This window comes from Pseudopipra pipra, chromosome 1, assembly GCF_036250125.1.
Source record: "Pseudopipra pipra isolate bDixPip1 chromosome 1, bDixPip1.hap1, whole genome shotgun sequence".
NCBI classification, from domain to species: Eukaryota; Metazoa; Chordata; class Aves; order Passeriformes; family Pipridae; genus Pseudopipra; species Pseudopipra pipra.
Genome location: NC_087549.1, coordinates 33887244 through 33911174, shown reverse-complemented (window position 1 = coordinate 33911174; position 23931 = coordinate 33887244). Strand labels below are relative to the sequence as shown.

General features: G+C 38.1%; 1 protein-coding gene across 13 annotated transcripts in view; it reads left to right on the top strand.

Annotated features, from left to right (window-relative positions):
• SULF1 (sulfatase 1) overlaps nt 1–22043 on the top strand; it is a 180357-nt gene extending 158314 nt beyond the window's left edge. For 10 of the 13 annotated variants that reach the window (XM_064651277.1, XM_064651256.1, XM_064651272.1 and 7 more), the window contains 10 exons: nt 5430–5694; nt 8871–9117; nt 10815–10911; nt 11014–11108; nt 11531–11596; nt 12103–12275; nt 13298–13440; nt 13545–13668; nt 14561–14594; nt 19650–20193. In XM_064651277.1, the coding sequence (XP_064507347.1) occupies nt 5430–5694; nt 8871–9117; nt 10815–10911; nt 11014–11108; nt 11531–11596; nt 12103–12275; nt 13298–13440; nt 13545–13668; nt 14561–14594; nt 19650–19680 (1275 nt within the window). In that variant the 3' untranslated portion in view covers nt 19681–20193. Of the gene's footprint in view, nt 1–5429; nt 5695–8870; nt 9118–10814; nt 10912–11013; nt 11109–11530; nt 11597–12102; nt 12276–13297; nt 13441–13544; nt 13669–14560; nt 14683–19649 lie in introns of those variants that run through there. The other 3 variants (XM_064651279.1, XM_064651280.1, XM_064651278.1) reach the window with 3 other exon arrangements.
• The last annotated feature ends 1888 nt before the right edge of the window (nt 22044–23931 follow it).

Below are 23931 nucleotides of genomic sequence, written 5' to 3'. Positions count from 1 at the left end.
GGGTATTCAAGAGCCTTGGTCAGGACCAGGGTTCGTGATTGCTCTGTGGGAATGCATAGAGGACATGACCTCAGCCTGTAAACATTTCTCAGTATTCAGGTCCAGTTCAGCAGAAATGAATTCCTGCTACTCTGTACTGTTTACCAGAGCCAACTAATTACAGGTCACCTTTCAATATGCTGTGTAGTATGGTCACTTTGGATGGCACAAAGAAAGCAAAAGCAAGACAGTTCTGATTGCAGTAGCACAGCCCTGAACCAGACTCCCTTACCAGGGTTATCACATCAAGTCCCCTGGCACTACCCTAGATCTGGTTATTGCTAATAGAAGAAAATGGTACACACATATGCAGCCCGTGGTGGTATTTTCATCTGAACTATTTTCAGATTTAGAGCATTCCTTTTGTAACAGGAAAACAGGGAAATGAGATCTTGAGGACATGTTTAAATTCATGAAGTCTTCATTTTTCAAGCCTTATCTTAACATTCCCTAGGCTGAGCAATAATACTCAGTCATACATTACAAATATGAAAAAACACCTGTAAAAATATTGCTGCTGTGTTATATTTCCGGTTGCATGTTTTTCAGGGTTTCATAGCTTTGTGATAAAATCTGACAAGGTATTTAACACTGACTCGTCTACTGTAAATACTCGATGTTTACATGTCATAGAAACCCTTAGCTTGCCTACTGTTGAGACATCTTTCATGAATTGCCTAATTGATTTCCCCTCTATATAAGGGGGCAGCAACTGTCTCAAAGCTGTGACAGTCTATTAACTACACGAAGTTGATTTGAAGTCCTGCCTAAGTAGCTATTTACAGTGCAGCGCATCACAATGATTTATGCTGAACATACAGTTTTATGCCTTAATTATAATCAGTAGTTAAATAGACTTACTTAGTTTGAAGGCTGTGGCACAACTGATTAATACCAGGAAATTGAGACCCCAGATAGTTACAAAGTCAATTGGTGTTGTCTTGCTTATGTAGCTCTAAGTCGCAACTGGACCCATGCCAGTAGCAATGCAAAGCAAAGCCACCAAGTACAAACAATACCTTTTAACCAGCCCATGTGCTCCCCTTTGTATTTGAAATGTCTTTATAAGGGCGAACTTCTACCCCCAGAAGAAAATACATCATGCCAATGCAATTATTGAAGGAAGAGCTCCTGCTGCAGTACTTGCCTCCCCACTGAGGAACACAGGAACATGTTTAAACTTCAGGTTTGTCAGAGATTATCCTTCTGAAGGACAGGATAGGATTAGGATAGGATAGGATTAGGATTAGGATAGGATGGGAATCATGGTTTAACTCCAGGTAGCAACCAAACACTACACAGCCACTCACTCACTCCCCCACCAGTGGGATTGGGGAGAGAATCAGAATGGTGAAAGTGAGGAAACTCATGGGTTGAGATGAAGACAGTTTAATGGGGAAAGCAAAAGCCATACACACAAGCAAAGCAAAACAAGGAATTAATTCACTGCTTCTCATGGGCAGGCAGGCATTCAGCCGTCTCCAGGGCAGCAGGGCCCCATCACACTTAACAGTGACTTGTGAAGACATACAGTGTCACTCCGAACGTCCCCCCCTTCCTCCTTCTTTCCCCAGCATGGTGTCATATGGTATGGAATGTCCCTTTGGTCAGTTTGGGTCACCTGTCCCAGCTGTGTCTCTTCCCAACCTCCCATGCACCCCCAACTTCCTTGCCAGCATGGCAGTATGAAATGCAAAAAAAGCCTTGTCTCTGTGCAAGCACTGCTCAGCAATAACTAAAACATCTCTATATTATCAACCGTGTGTTCAGCACAAACCCAAAACATAGCCCCATACTAGCCACTGTGATCATACTAGCCACTGTGATCAACTCTACCCCAGCCAAAACCAGCAGAATAGGATAGGATAGAACTATTTCTGTTGGAAGGGACCTACAACAATCATTGAATCCAACTGCCTGACCACTTCCAGGGCTGACCAGAAGTTAAAGCATGTTGTTAGAGGTATTGTCCAAATGCTCCTTGAACACTGACAGGCATCAACCACCTCTCTAGGAAGCCTGTAGTGGGTTTTGACTGCCCTCTTGGTAAAGAAATGCTTCCTAATGTTGAATCTGAACCTCCCTGGGCATAACTTTGAACCATTCCAGACCTCCCTTCCCACTTCCCCTCCTCAAGGAGATGTAGAGAGCAATGAGGTTGCCCCTCAGCTTCCTTTTTTCAAACTGGACAAACCTAAAATCCTTAGCTGCCCAGTCCTTTTACACCTTTACCTCTCCTAAGTTGCCTCTGCAATTTGCAGGGAGCACTTCGGGGAGAGCTGGCAGCCAGCACACACAGATCCAGCCAAGACTCCAAGTGCATCTGCAGAACAGACCGTGCTTGGTTCAGGGTGGCTGTAAACCAGCAAAGCCCCTCCTAGTGGGGCTAAGTCCTACTAGCTTTCAGGTGTGGGGTTTCAGGACTCCATTGGTGTGGAAGCATTAAAGGTCCTCTTTCACCTTTGCTTCCCCTCTGAAGCTAAATTGAGGCAGAATGTAAACTGAGGGTGGGGAGCTGAGGTGAGAGGGAAATAGTTGCTGGAGGGTAGGTGATGAAATGCGATGAAAGAAGGAAAAGATGAGTCAATGACAGGGAAAAAGGCTGACACAGTTTGAGTTTCACAACACTATTAGTTTAGGTTTTTTAATTCTCAGTTGGTTCTCTTTTCTCCTACTGAGGTGAGAGTAAATCAGTGCAGGGTTTCTTAAATCAGCATGCAGCCAGAAGCAAGGACTATCCCATATTCCTATGGCAACAATGAAGTGTTAGATTGGCTTAGGTGTCTTGTGAAATATCACTGTAAGAAAGAACATAAACATGGGGAAAATAAATCATGTACAAATGAAAACTTAATGAAGACATATTTAGTTTGTGTATAAGCCAGTGTTTTGGTTTTTTTTTTAGTTGATGGAGAAATGGGAATCCAGAAACCAAACCTAATATTCCTGGACTACAAAGAGTAGTTTGGTATTCATAGCAGGAAGGAAAGTAGGAAACAGGGGAAGAGAAAGGGCAGTGCATTCAGTCACAATATTCTTTTATGTGCATTAATGCATTTTATAGATCTAAAGATGAGCAGAAGGACCATTACAACTTACTACATAATGCATGCTCAGTGCCTGATTATGCTGGCATGGGCAGGGATTCAGGAAAGTTAGACCGAAAATTCCGTCTTAGAACTCTAAAGCATCTTTATAATGACACTTTTTAAAGTAAAATTAAAAAAAAAAAAAAGAGGAAATGAATCATATTTAATCCCTGTTTTAAATAGAGAACCATTATTGGTTTGTACTAGACAGAGAGAGTCTTGTTTCAATGTTAGTCATAATATTGTTAAAAATGATCTAAATGGTTATTGAAGCCACTCCTAGAACCTCTTGCTATAATTAATGCTAGACAAAGAGAATACTTATTCTGCTTCAAAATGGTGCTTTTGAGACTCATTAAAGACTGCCATATGTTTATAACTGTAACACGTACCCAATAAACACAGGAAATATAGTGATGCAGTCAGCTCTTATCCTGTAACAATCATGCTGTGGTAGGAAGAGTGCACATGCTGTTGCAGAGTATAGTCTGCAAAACTTTACAGCTCTTGGACACTTTTACTTGTACAAAGTCGTATTGTCACTTGTAGGTGTATGTTTACACTTAAAGTCTGGGCATGAGTGTAATTTCTCAGGCAGCCATAGACTTGGTCAAGTTGATGTCCTTTTACACATTGCTTACTGTTCTGAGATCAGTCATGCCAGTCCACACCAAGATCTCAGCATGGAATCCATCTTTAACTCAGCCCACATGTTAGGCCAGAGGGACCTGGTTCAGACCCACATCAGCTCATCCCTCAGGTTATCGGATCAGCAAATCTACCTGAAGGCTTAGTTTTCTTTCTTCATTCTTCAGTCAGCATGACAGCATCCCCAAAACAGTCCAAAGCAGCCATTAGTTAATGGAACTTACCGAAATGTGTATGCTCTGATATCAGTGCCCATTTCAAAAATTAAGTTGGGGACTCCATTAGGACCAGCATCTAGCTGTCTTGTTATTATTAATGAGGCAAGAGAAAGCTACTTATGCTGTTCAGTGCTGGGAACCAAAAAAAGGACACATTATAGGAAACTTAACTGAAACTGCAGCTAAAAGGTTCCAGTCATCAATAGCATTATTGAGTTTTGTTCTTTACAATATCCAGCCAAACTTAATTGCTTTGTATGCAAACTCTGGTCATTATGGCTTAAGATGCAAAAAGTGAAGTAAACTCATTTGTCATAGTCATTTATGGTTCTATCAAAATTATAAATAAACAATGTTATTTCTAGTTCTCCTTATTGTTATTCAGACTACTACTGACTCAAAGTCTTCACTGGCTTCTTAGTTTGTGTAGTGCATTGGAAGTGCCCTATATGGCAAGCTTTGGACATGGGCAAAGAAGCCCTGATCTCTCAACACCTATCCATTTTTTTTTTTAAATTACATTTAGCTTTTTTAAGACAGTGTCATGTGGAAAGGAAATTAAAGTCCCTGTTGCTTTTTAATTTGATATGTGAAGGTAAGTGGATCCACTGGAAAAATCCACCTGGAATCTTCCATCTGGTTCAGTGATGTTGATAATTAAGTCAGACAGATATTGTGCAGACAAGCTGGAAAAAAACCTCTGTTTCCTCTCATTCTCCCACACTTGCTCTGATATTCAGCACGCATACAACGCTTTTTACAGGTACTCCTTCCAGACTACACCTTTTCCTCCCAAGTCTGATAAAAATCTCAAGGCTTATATACCCAAAGGAGTTTATTCAAGATAATTTCTTGTTTAGTGTCCCTAAGGTTCTTCTAGCTTGCACCTGCTGGCTGTAGGGAGTGGTTTATGTATTTTTCTATAGATTACATTTGCAATTTGTCCTTTTCTTTCCAAAGAATTCTCAGCTGAACCAGTTCTTCTTCATCTGTGGGTTTTTTTTATTTTTCCCTGAATCATGTTAGAAATTCTGAGTCACAGAACAAAGAAAAAAAGTTTGTTTTCTTCAAAGAAAAAAAAGAGTTGGTGAAAACAGCCCTGACAGCTGTACGCCTTGCCTCAGTAAATTAAGATTTTTACTTGCTCTTTTCAGGCATGTGTTTAGTCTAGATACTCTTGATTTATATCTCTTTTTCTTTTTTTGTTTTTTTCTTTTTTAGTGTTTTTTTTTTTGTCTGGGTTGTATTTTTTTAATGCAGATTTGCAGTGATTTCATTCAAACTTATGTTTGCCTAGCATGAGAAAGATGTTGGGAAGAATGTGAGTGAATATGTGCCTTAAAATGTTTCCCTTCTCAGTGTGTTATGTAAGGCACCGTTTAAATTTTTAAAGAAATTTACCTGTCTTGTTTTACAATCCACCTGAAAACAACAGGGGTTTGAAAGGCTGCTGGGAAATCATCTTCACTTCTCCCTCTCACAGAAATGGCAGTGCACAGAGGATGCTTCTGGCAAACTTCGAATTCACAAGTGTAAGGTGCCTAGCGACATACTTGCCATCAGGAAGAGAACCCGCAGCATTCACTCCCGGGGATATAGTGGTAAAGACAAAAACTGCAACTGTGGAGACGCTGATTACCGAAACAGCAGGACCCAGAGAAAAAATCAAAGACAGTTCTTGAGAAACCCTAATGCGCAAAGTAAGTGTTATTTATCTCTTGGGCTCTGAGGCAAAGAACAGAGGAAAATGGCTAGCAGAGCATTGTCCTACCTGTATGCTCTTGCTTTCACCTCTGTGTTTAATGAAGACATCTGTAGTTTGTAGTCAGGTTGTACATAATTGCCTCTGTAATAAGTACCTAAATAAGTACTAAGCCTAATGGGCTTAAACCACGGCAAGAGTGGTTTAAGCCCGTTTAAGACTACTACCTAAAGGGGGCCTAAACTGGAGAGAGACTTCTTATAAGATTATGTAGTGATAGGACAAGGGGTAATGGCTTTAAACTGGAAAGGAGTAGTTTTGGATTAGCTATTAGGAAGAAATTCAGTACTGCGAGGGTGGTGAGGCACTGGAACAGGTTGTCCAGAGAAGTTGTGGACACCACCTTCCTGGAAGTGTTCAAGACCAGGTCGGATGGGGCTTTGAGCAACCTGTCTAGTGGCCAGTGTTCCTGCCCATGTCGGGGAGGGGGGTGGAAATAGATGGTCTTTTAGGTCCCTTCCAAGGCAAACCATTTTGTGATTCCAATTATAACAATAATAACAATCTTTATCCTTTGGATCACAGTGAGGAATAGCCTTTAGGCTGCCTTTGCAGTGGTGGTTGTGGCGATGCTCTGGTGCCACCTCTCGCGCTGCTCAGACATAACAACCCTGTGGCATCCGCGGGTGAATCAGTGCTGTTACTTGCCAAGGTGGCCAGTGCAAGTGTTTTCTTTCATCGTTAAAGCTGAATTCACTCGTTGTTCAGTGATAACCCGCAGACACCTGTTGCACTGTGGTGCTGGGGCTGCTCACGGACCTGAAACACTGCTTGGATCTCACTTCCCTGCACGTCCATAGCGGGATCCCCGCAGGGACACGAGTGAGATTGCAGTGTCCTCTAGTGGAGCATGGGCTGAAGGGAATGTACAAGAGGGTTTTAGGACGTGTTTGTTTCTGGTAATGATTTCTACAAAAGAAGGCTGTTTAAAGAAGCCATCATTTTAAACGGAGCAAGTATTTTCTTCTCTCTGCCAAGCAATGAAAGTGAAGTTCTGTAGCTTTAGCAATAGAAGGGACCCCAGATTGTAGACTTGGTTCAAGAGCAGGCTGTATTCTCTTGCACTCTAATTAGAATACTAGACTAGGGAATAAAGTAAAGATGGGTCTTTAAAGCAAGAAGATAGTGAAGTCCTATGAGAAGCACAGAAGTTAGAAGATTCTGCACAGATGTCTATGAAATAAGAAAATAATGTCAGTATAATTAAAAATATTTCCTTATCTAGAGCTCCACTCTGGATGTGAACAAGAATCCCTAGTATTTTTTGTGCTTTCCACCACAATATTGTCTGTCTTAAGTTGTCTCATTGTTCAGACTAAGTGTTGCCCTGATATAATTTCTTCCATTTGTTTAATATGATCTAAGGAACCTCACAATGTGTACAAGCAGACCTCTCCTGGAAAGTCTACATGCCACAGACTACCAGAGTGATTCTCAAACTGGGGAATGTTCCCTCAAGTGATATTTTCAAAGGGAGATAACTGCTGCATACCTTGGAAAGAGGTATTGCCAAGTCACAGCAAGGACTGAATGGGGATTGCAACCAAGGGAAGTTACCTGGGGAGAGAAAGTAGGGAAAGGAGGGAAAACATCTGAAAGAGTCATCAGAAAAAGTTCTTTTGTTATGATTTTCTCCTTTACAACATTCTTATGCTTCCCTGCTCTGTCTCCTCCAAATCAACTTTATCACTCCTCTGAGTAGTGCAGGGAAAGACTCACGATGAAGAGACATTGTTGAGAGAATGAGGAGTTCAGGCCTCAGTCTTCAGATGACATGTGGATGAGATGCATGTATATTCCATCCTTTCAGTCACTTGATTATTAAGTAGTATCATCAGAGGCTGTGAAATGGAAGAGGAAATATAAGAAATATTTCTTATTTCTTATAAGAAATAGAGTCAGTCCCATCTGACTCTATGAATGTTTCTGCATAATTTTATTAAAGACCCTCAGGACAGGGTGGTTTGAATGAAAAGTTGAATCAGACTCACTAACTGCACTTCTGAAAGATTCTTGCAGGAGAGGTTCAGTGTGAGATTCTTAAAGACACTAACATAAAAACTGTGAGTAGAACTGACACTACCCGACAAAGGCAGTACTTTCTTACAGCTACCATTTTCTGCTGCATGAAGAATTGTTATGTGACATAGGTGTGCTCAGCATAGATGTAACAAATGGAAATGCCCTACAACTGATTTTTTTACAAGATAAATTTTGTATTTCTGGAGATCTCTGTGTGTGGTTTTGCTAGACAGAACATGCTTTGGTATGGTATTGACTGTGGGTTTTATCAGCTTAGTTTAAGTCAAGTGCATTTAGCAAAAGAAGTTAAGGTCTTTCAGACTGAGCCCCAACACAGGTTTTTCTTGTACATAACATTAAAAATCCCTCAAAGAATTAATTGTCTCATTAGTCTTACTCACATATGCAATAACTAAAAGAGCTGCAACCCTACTAAGCTCAGAGCTTTCAAGGGGTGAAAGTGACATAATAAATCTCATTGTAGCTCTGCAATGAGGCAATTTTTTGGTGATCTATGACTTGCACACATAAATACAGATGACGTGTGTGTCAAAGTATATGTACATATGTACATATAGATACATACAGATACGTATAGACTGATATCTGATGGATTCATACCATTTTAATTCTTACCTTTAAAAAGGAAAACGTGTTAACTGTTTAAAAAGTCATTTTTATTCTGAAGTGTAAGTCAAACATGTCACATGCCAATTTGCACTTCTTTCACAGTGGTGAAGGGTTTAATTTTCTAAAGTGGTTTGTAACCCTGCGATCTCTGATTTGTGTGTCTCTTTTTAGATACCTGATTTCTGAGATACTGATTTTATTTGCAGATATAGATGCTAATTCTGGCATAAGGTCAGACTAATGTGAAATGCAAACCTTGAAGTGATAGAAATTACATGCTACTCATGAAAGTGAGGGTCACAATGTATCAAAAATCATTAAATATGTTTCTGTAAAGTCAGAGGAAAAATAAGCTGGTTTTACTGAACATCATTCTTGTTCCTTGGGATATGTTTTGTGTTCATGGCATGGGTCATGTAGATACATATATACAACTGGAAATGTTTCTTTCTTCTGCTTCAGAATACAAACCCCGATTTGTTCACACTCGCCAAACCCGGTCCTTGTCTGTGGAATTTGAAGGTGAAATATATGACATAAATCTGGAAGAAGAAGAATTACAGGTGTTAAAGACCAGGAGTATCACCAAGCGTCACAATGCTGAAAATGAGGAAGAAACAGAGGAAATTGCTGGTGCTGTTGGTGATGCAATGTTCGCTGATGGCGCTGATGCCATAGGTCAACCCAGCTCTGTTAGAGTGACACACAAGTATGATTGCTTTTTCTGTGTTGTTTTCTTTTCTTCTTCAAATGAAATCTTTGTTTTCTAATTGTGTCCTCACTGTCTCCATACAGTATTTAGAAACTTAAAACTGTCATCCTGGATTTTATACCTGGAGCTGTATTTTTTAGGAAGTGGAATCATTTATATTTAGTACATGTATTTTAAAAGGAGGCCTCTAGTTTAGGTTTTATTTCTGAGGAGGAGTAGGCATCTCCAGAGAGAGTTTCATCCTCCATATAGAAACATGCATCTTATGATGGATTAATCATCCCGTTAAGCTGATGCTCCTGCTGTTCATTATAGTCTAGGCTACCAGCTTGACATAGGGGCCCAAATTTGAGATGACTGAAATCAGTCATGAGGATAGATTAGATCAGTTACATCATGTTTCTCAATACTTGTTTGTTTGCAGCCATTCGCATTACCTAAGATACATTAGACCTGTTTATTCAGGCTGAGAGAGCTGGGGCTGTTCAGCATGGAGAAGGTTCTGGGGACACCTTATAGCAGCCTTCCAGTACCTAAAAGGGTCTTGTGATATTTTACATAAGCAGAAAATTATAGGACAAGGAGGAACAGTTTTAAACTAAAAGAGGACAGATTTAGATTAGATTTCAGGAAGAAATTATTTACTCAGAGGGTAGTAGAGCACTGGAACAGGTTGCCCAGAGAAGTTGTGGATGCCCCATCCCTGGAAGTGTTAAAAGCCAGGTTGAATGTGGCCATGAGCAACCTTGTCTAGTGGGTGCCCATGGCAGGGAATTTAGAACTAGATGATCTTTAAGGTCCCTTCCAACCCAAACCGCCTAGGATTCTATGATCCTGAAGAAATCTGCAATCATTTTCCCATCCTGAATGTTGTTTAGATTTCAATTTTTAGCCCTACACTAAATCTGAATGAAAAGGCAAACATCTCAAATAATTTTTTAGCTTAAAAAAGCTAATGTGAGTGATCTGAAAAGCCAGAAAGATGCAGGCAACAAAAATCTCTCTTTAATCCCTTTTATTGCACTTAAAACATAAGTATTTATTTCTTTTTGTCTTCTTTATTTTTTTTTAAGGAAAACATAAAAGTTAGTTTTGAATAGGTAAAAGTCATCCCTTTTTTTACATTGATAATTTCCAATCATGGAATTAATAAAGCTTTAAATAGTTTTCCAGAAAAGTTATTATTTCTCCATAAAGTGTTTTGACCTTTACAGAACACAGCATTGCTTTAGGAATTCTTTGAACAAGGCAAAAAACAGAACAGGATAACATGGGAAGAGATAGGCATCTACGTATTTTTTCTGCTGTTCTTCTCAAAAATTAAAAGAAGGGTTCTGCTGAAGCTGGTGGTTAAATAAACAATGGCACATTTGATTAACAAGAGGCTTTAAACTCTGAACAGATTTTTACTTCAGTTTCAATTTAATTTCTAATTGATTAAGAATGTTAATGCATTTTTTTGCTTACCAGGCAGAGAGCATCTGTCATGGATGAGGATTTTTTTTTTCAAAGAAAACAAATGAATGCAATTATTATTATTAAGTTAGCATAAGAGGGTCTGGTCGAGTTTATTTATTTATTAACAGACCATAAAAATTAATTGATTAAGAATGTCAGAAGAAAGAGAAAAAATGGGTAGGCAACTGGGAAATCACTGACCTTCTTTTTTCTGTTTCTTAAACTCATGACTACAGATGTTTTATTCTTCCAAATGACACTATTCACTGTGAGAGGGAGCTGTACCAATCTGCCAGAGCCTGGAAGGACCACAAGGCTTACATCGATAAGGAGGTAAGAGGTATTTTAAAACCTGAATGAAGTCTTCACACTGCTATCTTTTCAAAGAATAATTGAAATGTCGAAATAATTGAAACTCGGAAATATTCTCTGCAGATCGAAGCTCTCCAAGACAAAATTAAGAATTTGAGGGAAGTTAGAGGACACCTAAAAAGAAGAAAGCCAGATGAATGTGATTGTAGTAAACAGAGGTAAGAGAGATGGCATTAAATACTGAAAGCTACACTGTGACTAAGGTCACACATTTTCCAGGGTTTTTTGAGTTGGAAAATAAAGAACCTAACCTTTATTGATATTTATAACCATTGTAGGGTACCTATTTTAGTTAGATACATTTTATAAGTAGAAGCTACTGTGAATCTCAAGAAGATAACTTTTAACATTTTAAGATTAAATATATTTGTATTCTACTAAAATGTTTGGATCCAGCTGTAGTTTTGCTACAACCTAGAATGGGATCATTCACACAGATTTAACTTTCTTACATGAAGTGAAAATTGTAAGTTATTCTGTATAGTTTCTTAAGAAAGTGTCAAAGATAGTATGTTTTTGTTTTGGTTTTGTGGTGCAAATAGTTTCATGACTTAATAATTCCTAATAATTTTTCCTGTAGCTATTACAACAAAGAGAAAGGGGTGAAAGCCCAAGAGAAACTCAAGAGCCATCTTCATCCCTTCAAGTAAGATTGTTATTATCCTCTCATTCTCATAGTTGGCTTTTTGGTGACTGGAGAAATGTAGTTTTGGGATTTGGTGGTTTTTGGTTTGGGGTTTCGTTGGGTCTTTTTTATCTAGAGAGGAAAGGAGGGGGTGAGGAAAAGTAATGGTCACATGCAGCAAGCTCTCACAAGAAACATTCAGTAGTTTTGGACCAGCTTGTGAATGCTTATGGATAATATTTTTTAAACCTATTGATAGAAAATGGATGAAAATAATTATATCATAAACTGATCAATGGTTTTTAAAAAGATTTAGTTGCCGGTAAATGCAGCAGTGTATCATTTCTCATGCTTGCTGAAGGGAACACCTTGTCACAATAGCTGGGGTGGAAGTTGAGATAGGAGAAAGTCATATTTTTATCCTCACACCTTTAAAAAACCCAGAAAGATATGAAAACTGTCAGTGCTGTTGCTAACCAAGCAGAGACTGTTCTTAGTCAGCTGTGCCCAACTTTCTCTCTAAACAGAGAAGCAGCACAGGAAGTGGATGGCAAACTGCAGCTGTTCAAAGAGAACCGGAGAAGGAAGAAGGAAAGGAAGGGGAAAAGGCGCCAGAAGAAAGGAGACGAGTGTAGCCTTCCTGGACTGACGTGTTTTACACATGACAACAACCACTGGCAAACAGCTCCATTCTGGAACTGTAAGTTTTATGTCTACATGCAGATGTGATCCAGGTTATCCTCTGCTCTTATTACAGTTTTTCCACTTTGTGCAATCAGAGCATTATTTTGACCTTTAGTGTTGTCACAAACTTCAGCACAGGTCTACTTAAACATTTTTATTTCAATGTGTATAATAAGCAACTTATCATGAAAAAAATGCACATACTATCCCTTATGAATTCTGCCCATTATTCCCATTTTCATATGCTAAAGTAATTTTAAAACCACAACTGTGTAACACTCATGGCGTATATGAAGAAAGTATTAGAGCTAAAAGATATTTTAAGTCTCTAAATTTCAGGGTATAAAGAAAACTGTCCTATTGAGGCATGCTTCAACATTTCTCAGTATTCTGCATTAACAAAAAATTGAAGCTTTCTCATCTTTTGTGATGGAGAAAGAAAAGTGCTTGAAAAGTTTGCTTTCAAAAACTTCTTCAAGATCAGGTGATGATTAAGTTACAGCATATTTGACTCCAAGCAGAAAATTTGCTAAGAACAACTTTTCATTTGGAGAAAGAAATTGTCTCTTAATGATAATCTGTTCTGATTGCACTAAGACTTCTGCTAATATGTATTTTTAAGTACATTTTAAAATGTACTCAAAGTAGTCATATGCATGATTTTTGTTATAAAGACAACAATTAAGTTGGCTAATTACTTTTTAACTGTGGAGTTACAAACAGTTATGAAAAGAGTTCTCATGTTGCTGTGCATTCTGGCAGTGCTCCAGCAGCAGTCATGGGGTAAAAAAATGTCCCTTTGACACAGTCTATAGTTTAAAGAAGAGCTAATGTGTTATAATACCATTACTGTTTTTATGAAGCTTGTTCAGAAAACTTTGATACTGTTACAGCTAATCACAGTAATCAAATCTAAATAAATCTAAACAAAAATATAAGGCAATGTTTGTATTTTATTATTGGAATTAAAGATACTAGTAGAAGAAACAAGCATATTATTTTTCACTGAAAACTAATAACTTGTTTCTTTAATTACAGTGGGCTCTTTCTGTGCTTGCACAAGCTCGAATAACAACACTTACTGGTGTTTGAGAACAGTTAATGACACCCACAATTTTCTCTTTTGTGAGTTTGCAACTGGCTTCTTGGAATATTTTGATATGAACACTGATCCTTATCAGGTAAACCCTGTTCCCTGTTACAAAATGCTGTTCACCAGACTCCTCTAGGGTTTTTTTTATTTCTGTTAACAAGTATTGTTTCCCTCCATTCCTCTCTTTCTCAGCTGACCAACACAGTGCACACAGTGGAAAGAGGCATTTTAAATCAATTACACATACAGCTGATGGAACTGCGCAGTTGTCAAGGTTATAAGCAGTGCAATCCAAGGCCGAAGGGACTTGAAACAGGTACAAGATAAATAGTAGTGTTTATTTCCATTTTATTCATACTTTTTTCATCTACTTAAGTACTAATTATATGCATGAAGTGTCACTCCCCTAAGTGTTGCTCTGAATAGTTTGGAGTGATCCATATACACCTACAAAAAAACACGACCAGGAAGCTTCTTTGTGAGTTTGCACAGATTATTCTCAACAGATATTGATGGCAAACAACAGCATTTGAGAGAAATGCTACAGAAAGGATATCATGTTTTTGGAACTAATCCATAACAAGTACATGCAGATCTTCATAATCATAATTCTTTTCTCTGTTGCAGGATTTATTTGGTTAGTTTTTGCCTCCCAGTATCAGGTGAGGTATTAAATCTTGTGTTTACTCAGGTTGCTGTCTGCCTATGCGAACAACTTCAGGCCCTACACCACAACTGAGACTTAACATAAACTTCTAATCGCCAGTAGTCTTCATTTTTTTAAGAAAACAATATTTCTTTGCAAGAGTCTCTGAGTACAAAAATAGCTGGTATTTTTTCTTCAAATCACTGGAATTCATTGCACTTAACTTTGGTTGACTGAACATTGCGATTCATTTTTTTTACAGGAACATTCCTTTCTACATAGTTTGTGGTGTTGCATCTTTGTATCTCTTTCTTCATCTACAAATATTTCTCTTTTTTACAATATCTGACAACGGGGGTTTTATTATTTTTGAAAAACTGTGGTTTTTCAGTTCTTTTATATAAAACTTCCAGGAAATCTCTGTTGGACTGCAGCTCTGTCTTTATTTAACACAGTACATTTCTTTTTAGGAATTAGATGCTGTGCATGGAAAACTACATTGTGAATGGTTTTACAAGTTCTAAACACTAACAAAAGTTACTCTTGTATTTTCCTATATCAGGAAATAAAGATGGAGGAAGCTATGATCCACACAGGTATCCACACTTTTTTATTCTACTCAGCAGCTTCTTTCCAAATAATTGCATGACTCCAGTCCATTTCAACTAATGTCTGTATCCTGCCATGTTGCACACAGCATAGCTTTTGATGCATGCATTTTCTAACTACTTTACACTGAACTTGGCCATTGTTTTTTAGATCTACCATTCTGCATTTAACGTAGTTCATTGTCATAGCAAGACTTCATACAGCTCATATTTCATGCCTGTATTTCTTCAATGTTTACCCTAGGAAAATGACACAAAAAGAATCACCTCTTTTGGGTTACTTTCATATTATCGGGTGGATTTTGGATGGGTTGGAGGTTTTTTTCTGGTTTTATTTACGAAGTCTGTACAGCTGCTTTTTAAATGTAAACCAAATGTGCTTAAAAAGCTTTCTGCAGTACAAAGAGCCTAATCAAACCTATGAAAGTAAAGTAAAATCTTCTCACTGGCTTTAGGAAATGCTGGCAGATGCTGCTTTAAGGAAAAGCAGTGCTCAATATGAGCAGCATGCGCTCAGAAGCCAGCGGGAGACTGTTCAGTATAAGTATGGCAGAAAGATGATGCTCCTTTGGGCTGGGACCAGATCAGACAAGCATGAAATGAAATTTCTTAAGAAGGTTATATTATTTGAACTAAGGAAGGGCACCAGGTGAGGTTTTTTATAACTAACACTTGAACCTACATGAAAGTAGGCTGTTTGCAAGTATATTTTTCTGCTTCCAAGTATACTTATTGTACATGTTTATCATGCAGAGGCCTGTGTCTGCTGCTAGAGAAACAACTCAAACATAAAGCAAAAACCTGAAGAGACTGAGAAACGGCAGGTCTTAACAGTACTGCACTTGCTGTTCATTGAGCAGTACTTGTCCTCAGGGTGAAAAACAGATTAACATCTGTCGAGTGTCATATCTAGACTTGACTCCTTTACACAGTTTATCAGTTTTATGCATTTTCATCTCTGTGCACTTTGGAGGAGTAGCTCCTGATATACACTGCTTACCTGAGAGGTAAACTGGGTCCAAGGGGCATACAACTCTACACAAGACTTTTTTCACAGGGTCTTCTGAAAAGAACCTTGTCATTAGTTTCCCGCGGCCAGGGAACAATTAAGCTAATATGTTTCAATGTTTTATAGATCTCCAATTTATGCAGCTAATTTTCTTGCAGCCAACTTTGTATCTTCTCACTTGAGTAGTTTTGGGACCTAGGAAAACGATAAGGTCTCATTTGGATTGTATCCCGATGTTTGCATTGCTTGTTACATCCTGGTGGGAACTGGTTACTGCAATGATAGAAAGTAATCCCTATAATTATGCTTTTAAGTCTTTAATTAGAAGGTGTCCTTGTAAGCATTCCTCATTTTAACTACAGATCTAACAAAGATGGCATTTTTGAATTGTAGGATTGCATGAAATAGTAGAGCACACCGGATTAATCTTTAAATTATATCTTGCTACACTGTTTAGTAACAAAAACATTTTAACTTCTAATACCAACAGAACATAAAATAAACATTTTGCTACTGAAATAAATAGCAGGTACAGTATAACACAAGGGTTATCGCTCCAGAAACCCAGTTTCTCAATATATGCAGATGCCTGAGTTCAGTATTTTGGTTCAAGCTCCATATTGGTGGAATATGTTTTTCTTTTCTAAAACAACAAAAAAAATTAAATTAATAAAACAAATTTATCGGGAATCATTAAAACCATCTCTTAGAGGATCCTTCTCTTGATGCCTGCAGAGAAACAAATGGAACAAGAAAGGAAGAGCCCTATGCTGCTAAATCATCTGAGCTGCCCTTTAGGCTTCCTTCAGATCATGCGCTTTCTCCACTCGGACCTGTTTCCAGTTCAAAATGCCATGAGTTGCACTACTTGTGTTGCAAGTAAAACACTGGGGCAACAGGCTGTATAGTGCTGTTTGCTTAACACAGGGAGAGAGCTTCAGCGGGAAAGAACTAGTGTCACCTCTGTCCTTTGATGGACAGAATGTGGCTCTGCAGGCATAGTTGGTAACAGGATTTGTGAACTGCACATTCCTCTCTCCTCTCCTACTTGTCTGAAGGTTTTCAAAGCCACCAAGGATATGATTGTACCTACCTGTCTTTAGTCTCAGAGGAGACATATTCAAATCTCTTCTGAGTTTTGAGACAATGCATCCACAGATGGCATCATAAGACTCCAGGGTATGATAAATGGAGAGCAAAGCTTAACTAATGCTTGATTTAAAAACAAACAAACAAAAAACCAGAATAAGTTTTGCTGTGAACAGTTAGCAACAATTTTTCTCTCTTCTGGGTCTGTGTCATAGCTGAGAAATTCCAAAATATTGGTCAAGGAGACTACTGCCATGCTGTTACTCAAATGCAACTCATCTGCACTTTCCTGTTTTACATCTATTTATAATGAAATTTCTTACAGGGGAAAACCTTTTCTTTCCTCTCTTCTTCCCTCTGTATGCTTTGATTTCAGTAGGAAAATTTCAGGCTTCCTGCAAGTCGTGGGATTAAGATGTGAGGTAACTTGCTCAGTCAACCAACATAGTCAGCTCTAGGACCTTAAGACTTTGCTTTCCCCTTTATTTAACATGTATGAATACAAGTTACCTCTGTCCTGTGTATTCTAATGAGCTATTTTCTCCTGCTTGACATGAAGATCAAGGAACAATTCCCAATGCCTTTACAGCTGTGAAACATCTCTGAAACTGCAGAAACGGTGCCACATTTAGAGGGTAAAAGTTAGATCCAGCGTGAAGAACCATGTAGCTCAGACTTTCAGCTGTTTTGTAGGAATACAACAAACTCCTTGCTGATCCTGCTCCTCCACAGCACAGTCCCATTGCCCTGCTGCAAGGCTCCTGAAAAACCCTGTTCCTCTTCACTGGTCCTATGACTTCCCCACTGCCCAGCCTGCCACCCCAGCTTGCTCAGCTCAACCCTCTGTCCCACTGCTGGGGATAGGCAGCAGAGGCTCTTCTGGGCCCAAAGACACTTTTCTGTCTCCTTCTTTGCCCCATCACTGCCGTGGTCCATCCCCAAACTGATTACCGGTCAAACATCACTCCTGTTTCAGTTTCTGCCATAACACAGCAAATTGCTTTGGCCACTTATTGTCCCTACAGCAGTTTGTTTTCCTATACAGGCTCTAATGTATAAAAGAAAAAAAAATTACAAAACTATCAATAGAAATCATAACAGAGAAAAATTTAAATATCATCACATTTGCAGCACAGTTAATATGTTAGAGGGTTTGGTGACTAAATTACCCGAAAAAGCATCCTTGCCTGTGATGCCCTTTTTGCCTCTCAGCACTGAAATAGTAAGTCTTCTTTCTTGAAATCTCTGTGGTATTGAATTATCTTTTGTTTCAGGAAACAAATTATCCATATTTGACTTGCCAAGGTGGCTCTCAAGTGGCCATGCCATGATTTCATTTCTCTTGTCTACTTCAGGAAAAGAAAGAAGGAAGCTCTGTCCTAGCTGTTCTACCAAATCCAAAGAGTTTGTGTTTCTTCCTGAAACAGAAAGTTTGCCAAATGTTTGCAAAAAAAAAAAAAATTTCTAGATCTAGATTTGAAAAAAAAGAAAATAGTTAAATTTTATGTTGTCAAATATTTACAGTTTCATGAAGTAAAAAAATAACAAGAGCAAATATTCAGGTGTTTTCAAGTATGGAAAATGATGTCCTTTTGGTGGGAGCAGAATAAGACCCCACATCATAAGAAAATCTCAAAGTTTTTCCCTGACCATAATGGTATTTTTTTGACTTTCCGTATGATGGACTAAATACTGGAGAAATTCTTTGCACTATGAAATCCCAAGATACTAAGAAGCAAAGAATATAATCTGTGATAGAAGTTTTATCTTCCGTTTTACTTAAATAATGAGAAAGGGCGACTTAAAATGCAAACAAATTAATTGAGATGCCAAGAACCAACTATAGAGATGAAAGGCTCAATACAAATGAATATTTGAGCTCAGTTCACACTGTTGGACAAATTTGTCACTTTTCCTGACAGACATTTGCATTTCCTGATTAGTTTTTCCTTGTAGACCACTTAGTTGATAAAATCTTTGGACTGAACCCAGTCTACACAGTGAATTAAATAAAACAGTGCTGTTCTGTGTTACTCGTCAATATAAAATAGGCTTCACGCCACGATTGATAATCTGAGTAACTATAGTTACAGTAGTGACTTTTTAAAATACTTTGGAAATGGGTTTCCTTCATGTCTTTGCATTTTCTGGCTGTGATCAATAAAAAATGCAGCTCCACTGCTACTTTTGGACTCACATCTATGCCCTGTATTCAGACTTATTATCTGATAAGGCTGTTGGATATTTTCTTTGAAAGTTTTTTTTTAAAAAAAAACCTTAAGAAGATTCTCTATCTGTGTATATTTTAACACTATTTTACGAAGTGGTGCAGTCCTATAAATTAATTCACACCAATTTTTTACAGCTTTTATTTCCCCTAATTGCTCCATATAAATGAAAATCAATGTTTACAAAATAGATAAAACCCACCTTTGTCTATCATTTATTAAATAAATTGTGTCTGGTTAGTTTGTAGATCTTATTCCTTAAGCTACCTAGAAACCAAATTCACGTGGGCATTGAAGTTCAGGTCACCAGTGGCTTTCAGAGTTCGTCCCATCTTTTATACTTAACCATTGTTTGGTTATTGCATATTTTGCTGCTGTGTTCAGGAAAGGTGAATTTGTGTATTGAAACACCTTTCCTACCTTGAAATATCAGAGGAAAGACTTACCCCATTAGACCAGATTTTATTCTTTTTTACTCAGCCCAAGAATGTAGCAGAAGACAGGGGCGTTATTGCTGTGTGTTTAGCAAGAGCTGTGAACATATCCAAGGCCAGAACCTTTCATGTGATGACAAAAGAGGTGGAGTGTCTTACATTTCGGGCTACCTACTTTATGAACAGTGGTGCTTTCAAGCACATTGGAGTAGAAGCACATATGGAAGCTTTGCTTGCACTTTTAATAGTGTTCACCACTAGGCTTTATTCTTTCTTTCAACAGAGGACAGTTATGGGATGGATGGGAAGGCTAACCTGCCCAGTTTCACTGGCGACATTGACTGGCAAGGACTGGAAGACTTGTACAGTGTGAATGAAAGTGTATATGAATACAGATACAACTTTAGACTTAGTCTGGCTGACTGGACTAATTACTTGAAGGATGTAGATAGAATGTTTGCACTGCTGAACAGTTACTACCAGCAAAATCAAACAGACAAGGATAATACTACTCGAAGCAATGGGAATGGGGACAAATCATCCACGACTTTTACCTTGGTGGAAATGACTTCTGCTGAAGAATCGAGCGGCCTGACTGCAGAAGAGTTGCAGCTGATTGTGCCAACGGACTTTGCAGCCCTTGCTTTGAGCACAGTGACTTTAAGTCAGGAGAGGAAACTTGAATTAAACAATGATATTCCTGAGAAAAGTAGTTTGACTGACGCACACTGGAAAAATAGTCATCAAGCTGAAAAATGGATGGAGGATAAAGAATCGGACCGTTTTGATATGGATTTCAGTGGAAATGGTTTGATAGAGTTGGAGTCCCATCACACCTTCATGCTACAGCCCATCAGCATTCCTCAAAAAGATGCTCATCAGGATAGTGACACTATGGAAGATATATTTGAGGATCAAATGTATCTTCCCATGAGGTCTGATGAACCCCTTGTTCATCAGGCTGTAAATATATCCATCAGGGATTCACCTGTCAGTACCCAGAAAGCAGGAACTTTCTCAAAAAAACCAGAACAGAGTCTTGCAGAAGAAAGTTCACAAATCCTAAATGTAGAAGGCAGTGCCTCAGCTCCACTCTCCTTGGATTAGATCCAGTTGTAAACCATTAAATAAGTTCTCCTTTTTCTTATTAGCAAACTAATAAAGGTAATCATGGCAACTGACATTCCATGTTTATTGTAGATACATTTTGCAGCTAAATTGAGCCCAGTTCAGTATTTGTCTGTGTGCATTTTCTTTTATTTACATGCACATGCTTTCACTGTAATTCTCCCCACTGGGAAGCAAGATTTCCAGTTTTTCATTAAAAGAAACAGTGTTAACTTTGAAATGGGAAAGCTAAAAATTATTTCTTTGAAGAGGATGTCCAGTTACTTTCTCTATTTCCAAATGATCCCACCATGAATGAGTGTTTCATTTCACCCAATAAGCCTGCACAATGTCTTTCTCATCAATTATTTTAACCACTGGCAATTCTTACTGTCACACTTTCAAGTAAAATGCACTTTTAAAATCTGTATGCCATACCATTTATGAATCTAATACCTTACAGGTTCCTAGTTTGCTCATTGTTTCATGAAATTGTGAAACCAATAAATAGATTGACAGGAAAGAGGTATACAGAATGGATTGAGGAAACAGACTCTTTGAGTATTATTTTAGCAAAAATATTGCATGTTTTTGTTACTTTAATTAAATTTACTCTCAGAAAGGTATGGCTAATGATTGTTAACTGTAGAAGGATTTGTTTAAATTGGATTGTTTCCCTATATGTTGATACTGTCAGTATTAAAATTCCATTAATTTTTTTGACTTTTTTTTTTGCTCATACTGGTAAAAAGGTCAATAGATAAATGCTTTTATCACCCCACCTGATTTTTATTATTCTGAACAATATCTTGAAAGCATTATCATTTTGAGTCTTAAATTCTTTCTTTGTTTTGAACAGGCATAAAAGGGAATGATAAAATCATCTTAGATTTCCATTATTTTAGAAACAAAAGGCACACAAGGTTAAAAAATAGTAGTTTAGATAATTTTTGTTATATTCTAAATTTTTTCTTGAACTTTACCAAACATTAAATTTTATGAAGTATAATACCAAAATGACTTTGAAAATCTGTATTACTCAAAACTTAATATTTTCCCTTGCTTTTTTATAAATTTCTAAATGATTAGCACAACAACAACAACAAAGAATTACCTCAAAAGACGTAATTCCATAGTGTCCAACTCACAGGTGTTTCCTATCTCTTACATGTTATTTAGTGTAGTGAGTATTTTTTGGCTATTGCAAGCACTGCAGGTTAAACTTACATTCATTACATTGTATTTTAAGTTGAAACTTTTTAAAAAGGAGATTCTTTTAGTAGGATTAATAATTTTAAGAAGCAGTCTTTTTGATGGACTCTGTAAATATGTTAAAATTACTAGTTCTTTATCTGATGTATGTGTCATGGGCTGATTGATAGAAAAACATATTTATGGTCATGAATGATGCTATTTGTACATAGGTTTTAAGTTACTAGGATATAAACTGTGTTTTTAAATCTTGTATAATATTTCTGTGATACTTTTATAGTACAATTCTGGCTTCGGGAAAGTCTAGAAGCAATATTTCTTGAAATAAAAAGTGTTTTACTTTACCTGCTTCAGAGAAGTCCAGATGATCCAATTTTCCTCCTAAATAAGTTTTATTTTAAAAGTATGTTAACAGTTTGAGTTTTAAGAATCCATCCACATTTAAAGCAACGGGTAACAAAATAACACACAACATTCTGTTAGCTATAAATTATTCCTGGAGATGTGAATAATATATATTTCTTTGTTTAAGACATGCTGTGACTTTATGTTTTTTAATTCCAAACTCATCTGATCCTTTCTTCCTGGAAGTCAATGCACCGAGCTGCACAACCAGCAGTTCCCAGAAGTCAGGCAACATTACATAAAGCCATGTCCTGCTTTGCTGCTCTCTCTCCTCCCTGCAGAGTTCTCCCTGTGACAGCAAAGCACAGTAGACAGGACACACAGGGCTTATCAAGAGTGGACCACAGATCTTTAGCCAGGAGGAGTGTCTCGTTGTAAAAGAGTCATCACAAAAAAGAATTTAGGTTTCAAAGTAAACTCCCTCACTCCCTCTTACTTGCACTCTGTGTTTGTTTGACAGGCTGGAAATAAGATTAGCTTCATACCCAAACTCAGCCTCTGAATCTGTGCTTCTTGAACTCTTCTTTCTTTTACATAGTCCTTGGACCCTGATGCTCCGGCCAGTGTGAAGTGACAGATGAAATTTGTGGGAATCAGGAAAGAGGGTGAACCTAAGTGTTCAAAAAGCAGTCATTGCAGTGCCAGATAGACCCTGAGAGATGTCTGCCCTGGAAAGCACACTGGGAAGTACAGGATGTATTTCAAAACAGGGTGCAGAGTAGGCTGAGCCAGTGAGTTTGGGAGGACTTGAAGGACAAAGGCAAATTGAAGCAAGGTCCCATATAACTACCTTTCCTATCTTTTGCAGGGAATTATCCAGCACCAGCAGTGTGCCCTACATTCTTTGGAAGAGCTCTTCTTTGAAAGAACCAAGCAAGATGCTTTCTTCTCTCTTAATGCTTAGGTAGAGATAAAGAAGGGCATGGTGCAATAGTGTGGTCCACCCATTCACTTGTCCTTCCTTCTTACCTGAGAGCTTGAAGTACTCACTTAGGAAATGGAAACTTCTAGGACAGTGCTCAGTCTTCTAAACTATCAGAAGCTTAGTGCCCTATCTTCTAAACTAGGTGGGAGCCTTTTTTACAGCTCTCTTACAGGAGTGTGGAGGAAAGTATAAAACACTCATTCTGTAGCCAAGAGGTACAGAGAGCAATGAATTCTGATCCTTGCTCTCTTGGAAACACGCATCAAATATAAAACTAGGCCAAGTTAAAGAGGGCAAAATCTGTCGTATCCCTAAGTATGCATCCTAAGCAGTGTGTTGCTTTCTGAATATCTTTTGCATTTCTTTCTGTACAGTACTTCTTGTCCTGTAGGTGAAGCGTTGAGTCCATGAGCAGCACATGGTGTCACTGTCAGGAAGCTTTTACAGGCATTAGGCAGTTTCAGGCTCAGGAACAAAACAAGTGCCTAAATCTGACTTCATCAGCAAGCACTGAAGGCAAGGGAAGGGTTGAGAGGAGGACGTTCTTGGCTTTTTCTGATCTGCAGAGCAGTGGCACGTGTGTCTGTTCTGTTCATTACTTTCTGAAGAGCGCCTGGAGCTGAAGAACTTTAAGGCTTACACATCTTTGGGAGATACCAATGTTATGTGAAAAGTTTCTCCTAGAATTTAAAATAGGGTGGCCAGTATTGTCCTCACACCCTTGGACAGCGTGAGACACTTTCTGAGACCTAGCAACTGAACCCTGAAGAAAAGCAAAGATGTATAGTGCTTCTTTTCCAGAACTACAGACAAAGAATTACAGAATGGTTTGGGTTGGAAGGGGCCTTAAAAATCATCTAATTCCAGCCTCCCACCATGGGCAGGGACATAACTTAAGAGCTGTTGTTGGCAAGTA